The 4549-nt window shown below is 53.0% G+C and overlaps 1 protein-coding gene across 1 annotated transcript; it reads left to right on the top strand.

Annotated features, from left to right (window-relative positions):
• The first annotated feature begins 1455 nt into the window (after nucleotides 1-1455).
• On the top strand, nucleotides 1456-2936 carry LOC123119412 (2-oxoglutarate-dependent dioxygenase 19). The gene is made up of 3 exons (XM_044539214.1): nucleotides 1456-1791; nucleotides 1887-2456; nucleotides 2528-2936. The coding sequence occupies exons 1-3, from the start codon at nucleotides 1456-1458 to the stop codon at nucleotides 2795-2797; spliced, it is 1176 nt and encodes a 391-aa protein (XP_044395149.1). The 3' UTR covers nucleotides 2798-2936.
• Nucleotides 2937-4549: the final 1613 nt, after the last annotated feature.

The following is a 4549-nucleotide window of genomic DNA, read 5'->3' as shown; positions in this document are numbered from 1 at the left end:
CCGGCTGTCAGTGTCTCTTGTCGCCGGCTTCTCCGCCGGTTGCTGAGGCCCGCCGCCTAGTGGGCCCCGCCGATTGGTCTGGTACGGAGCCGACAGGCCGCCTCCGCCGCTTGCGGGTCTGGTCGGCGGCTGGTTACTGTAGCCGCAATGCTAATGACACATACTTGGCCGGGAAGGGGCGTGGCTACAGTCCTGCCGTCTGGTGGGAGATCACTGTAGGCACACCGTGTATCGTCTAGTTAATGGCGCACGGACCTCGAGGGAGGAGCAGGCCGCTTGCTAGAGGTCGGCCTCCCTTGGGTCCGACTGGTCACGCTATGCCGCCTTCCGGGCTCTCGCTGCCTGGTAGGGCCCGCCACCTGCAGGCCGTATCGACAGGCCGTCGTGGGAACAGGGCTCCGCCTGACAAGGGTGACGTCAAGGATGGAGTGGCAACAGTGCCGCGTCGTGCGGAGATCTCCGCCTATACGGGGCACTGTGGCCACGCCAAGCCCTGGATGTGGGGGTGATGGGCTACACTGTAGCCACACCCTGTCGTGTCTTCTTAATGGGGGGCGCAGACTCTGAGGGCGTCGTGGGCTGCCTGCTAGGAGCCGGCCTCTCTAGAGGCCGCCTGCTAGGAGTCGGCCCGTCTTGGTGCCGTCTTCTGGTGCTTGGCCGTCTTCTGGCAGCCGGCCGCTTGAGCCAGCCGGCCACCAGAAGGCGGCGCTTCATTCTGGATGCTTGAGGGACGCAGCCGGCCCAAATGACTTGAAATGTTTAGGGACTCGGATTAGGCTACCCGTGGCTCATTACTCCGATAATTGTCCCTATCTTGACCCGGTGCAAGCTGTGTATGAGATTCTGAACATACAAAAAATTGTCTTGGATCGATCTACCCTTGATGAAAGCACTTTGACTGAGAGAGATAAGATGTTGCATAGCAGGAGCCAGTCTATTACCAAGCAGCTTTCCCAAAATCTTGGCGATGCTGTGGGAGAGACTAATTGGGCGATAGTCAGCAGGCCGCATGGCGTTCTCTTTCTTTGGGATTAGAACAATGAAGGCCGAGTTCAACAGGTTCCAATTGCTTGCATCGAGGGCAGAGAGCTGGTTGAGGGCCGAGTTCAACGATTGCATTTAGAAGGCTTGGCGATGGTGTACTCTTATGACGGAAGACACAAGCGCTCCTCTCGTTCCATATTGCTTTGATATTGTGATGGCTAAGCTCCCGATGCCTTTTAAGCCTACCATGCCAAAGTTATAGGAGTGCATCCTATCATACAAACTACGTACGTAGTAGTACATGCGTTTCTTTCAGGAGGATGACATCAAGTTCCTGGAAGTCCAGAACAATCAATGGCGCAAATTACGTATGCTATATTGCTTTCGATCTCGGCGTGGAAAGAGACTTTGTGCTCGTCTTCACTTCACATCACAAGTGCCGTGAACGGTGGCGATAACTGATAACCCGACATGACCGCACCCGAAAAATATCTGGAGGAACGGCCAAACGAGCTGAACTTGCGATATCCCGCACGGAACCATGCACGACGACGTACAGACAGCAAATTGAGCCACGGCAACCACCTGCATGACTGCCACAGATCTTCCCCGGCCTGTGCTATGCACACTCAAATCATGGGCATGGCCTCTGCTCCTCGCTACTCTGCCCAACCCAACGGAGCTTCCAGTGAGCAGGACGGCATCCCCGTCGTCGACTTGGCCGTCCTCCTCAACGGCGACGCCGGCGAACGGTCGCAGGCGATCCGGCACCTCGGCCGGGCGTGCCAAGACTGGGGCTTCTTCATGGTACGATTACACTATTATTACTGACGTACCACCCAAACGCTAAACGTAGTATAGATCGATTCTCAAGCCTGGATAAATATAAATCCATGATGAAGGTGACCAACCATGGGGTGCACGAGGCTCTCCAGAGCGCGCTCATGGACGCGTGCAAGGAGCTGTTCGGCCTACCACCGGAGCAAAAGGCGGAGTTCATGGACGCCGGCCCGATGGACCCCGTCCGCGTCGGCACGGGCTTCAACTCCGCCGTCGATGGCGCCAGGTACTGGCGGGACTACGTCAAGATGTTCGCGCACCCCGAGCTCCACTGCCCCGCCAAGCCCGACACCCTGCGGGGCGTGGCCACGGAGTACGCGGCGCGCACCAGGGGCCTGCTGCTGGAGCTCACGGCGGCCATCTCCGAGAGCCTGGGGCTCGAAGGCGGCCGCATCGCTGAGCGCCTCGACCTGGGGTCCTGCTTCCAGATCCTCGTCGGCAACCATTACCCACCTAGCGGTGGCCCCGACGACGATGGGGCAGTCGGGCTGCCGGCTCACTCTGACCACGGCCTCCTCACTCTGCTCTTCCAGAACGGCGTCGATGGCCTCCAAGTCAAGCACGACGGCCGGTGGCTCCTCGCAGAGCCCATCCCCGGCGCATTCTTCGTCATCGCCGGCGATCAGCTGGAGGTGACCAGCCGATCGACTCTTGTCTCTTGTGATTCGTGTGTTGCTCATACACGTCGGTGAATGGCATGCAGATTGTGAGCAATGGAAGGTACAAGGGTGTGCTCCACCGCGCACTGGTCGACCGCGCGCAGGCGAGGATGTTGTGCGTGAGCCTGATCGGGCCGTGCCTGGACGCCGTCGTCGAGCCAGTGCCGGAGCTAGCCGTGGCACCCCTGCGCCTGGAGTACATGGGCGTCGAGTACAGGGACTACATGGAACACCAGCAGAGTAACAAGCTCAACGAGAAGGGAGCGCTGGACCTCGTTCGGGTGCAGACTGCAGAAACGCTTGGCAATTTTTGAAATTACTAAAGCATGATTCCTCAGGTTAAAATGCTCAAGTTGACCAAAAATTCCGTGTCCATATTTGTTTTATTTTTGCAACCGACCGGACCTCTGGCTTTTCATCATTAAGAAGAAGAGAATTGACTAGCAGTATCAAGAGCAGCGTACCCCTTGGCCTCTCTCGCAACTGCCCAGAAAACTCAGATTTCTTTCTTTGCCTCCCGTCGGCACCGCCGTTGATCCGCCTCGTCCGAGGGCATTAGGGCCACGGAGGCGCAGTGGATCTCGGCCCTTGCCTCAAGTGATATAGACTGCAGTGCCAACAATGTGCCCCCTTGAGTTTGAAAACAACAAAAAGTCTGTTTATTTGCCACGAACCCCCTAGAGTTTGAAAACTTGACAATAAAGGGCCTAGTTTTTGACAAGTCATGGTAATCTTTTCACTAGAAATTTCGGCAGCATAACACGTTGGGAAGAATCGCATGCACAATGGCATTAAAAAAAATCAATTCAACATAGAATGAAGTTCTCCTGCTCATTCCAAAATTCAATTCATGAACCTTAACCCATTCCATACCATCATCCTAGCAAGTCTAAATGGTCACAGCTTATCAGACAACCCTTCCTTGTGTTGAATACAGAAGGAGGTAAGAACATGCACCCAACAAAAGAACAACCCACACTACCAAAAATCTATCAGACTCAGCTGGAGCATCTAGATTACGACCAAGCTCCATCCATCCGTCGGTCTTCTCGCCCGCCGCAAGATCAAACTTCCCGGTGTCTGCGGGTCCAGACCACTACCTGGCGAAAACAAAAGCAATTTGGTTACCCTTCTCGTTTTTCCAAAAACACAAGGACAGTGGCACATAGAAAGACAGCAGCACATATAGACAGATAACAAGCATCAATTATTTCCCAGTACCCTGCGTTCCAAGCATCGCATTCCTGTTTTGAATACAACACACTGTGCAACTATAGTAGGCACATTATCGGGAAACTTGTAGCATCATCAGGAAATGAACTTCCTATGCATGTGACCTTGGAACTATATATTGAAAAATCCAAGCAAACCAAATACATCATCCATGTCATTTTAGCATGTTGGAGTCTACACCACCTCATGATAACTGAAACATGATGCCACCTAGTATAAGATGATGATGAAGTGGACGAAAGGTGCAAACCAAATACCAAATGACACCATAGATAATAAGCTCAAATTGTAGGCCAAGAAAGAAAGTGCTAAAACCACTAAAATTGTGACAGTAAAAATTATAACATATTCACAATAACCACGGATGTTGGCATTACAGACCATCACCACGGCCAAAAACCATATAAATTGCCATGGCGTGATTGCCAGTACATAATTTACCACGGCTCGATTGACGTGGACACATAAAGCATGAAACAGAGAAGATGAGAGGACCAGTGGCTTACCTATGCCAGAGCCGGAGTGAGCGCCAGCATAGGCTGGCGGACTCGCTGAAATAAACTCATGAACGAAGGGCTGAACTCTTGTGTCGCACCTTCATAAACATTAGTGCTGCTCCTTGCCAGTAGTACACCATCCGTGGATCGCTTATTTCGCCAACTTGGGCATGCTTGATATCGATCACTGCAGCAAACAGGTTTTGCCAACAACACAGGGTCAAGTGGCTGCATACATAGAAAGTATAGGAGCACAACAATGTATCCTACATCTGTTCTACACACAACTTAATGGCTCAAGCAGCATATAGAAAAAGACATAAAATGATGGTTTAG

This window comes from Triticum aestivum, chromosome 5D (assembly GCF_018294505.1).
Source record: "Triticum aestivum cultivar Chinese Spring chromosome 5D, IWGSC CS RefSeq v2.1, whole genome shotgun sequence".
NCBI classification, from domain to species: domain Eukaryota; kingdom Viridiplantae; phylum Streptophyta; class Magnoliopsida; order Poales; family Poaceae; genus Triticum; species Triticum aestivum.
Note: the sequence above shows the minus strand (reverse complement) of the source record. Positions and strands in the feature narration are given on the sequence as shown.

Bases quoted from the DNA above. Each gene is read 5' to 3' on its own strand.
- LOC123119412 (XM_044539214.1), top strand. From the start codon at position 1,456: ATGACCGCACCCGAAAAATATCTGGAGGAACGGCCAAACGAGCTGAAC. The intron at 1,792-1,886 runs GTACGATTACAC...TCCATGATGAAG, and splicing joins AAGACTGGGGCTTCTTCATG to GTGACCAACCATGGGGTGCA. The intron at 2,457-2,527 runs GTGACCAGCCGA...AATGGCATGCAG, and splicing joins TCGCCGGCGATCAGCTGGAG to ATTGTGAGCAATGGAAGGTA.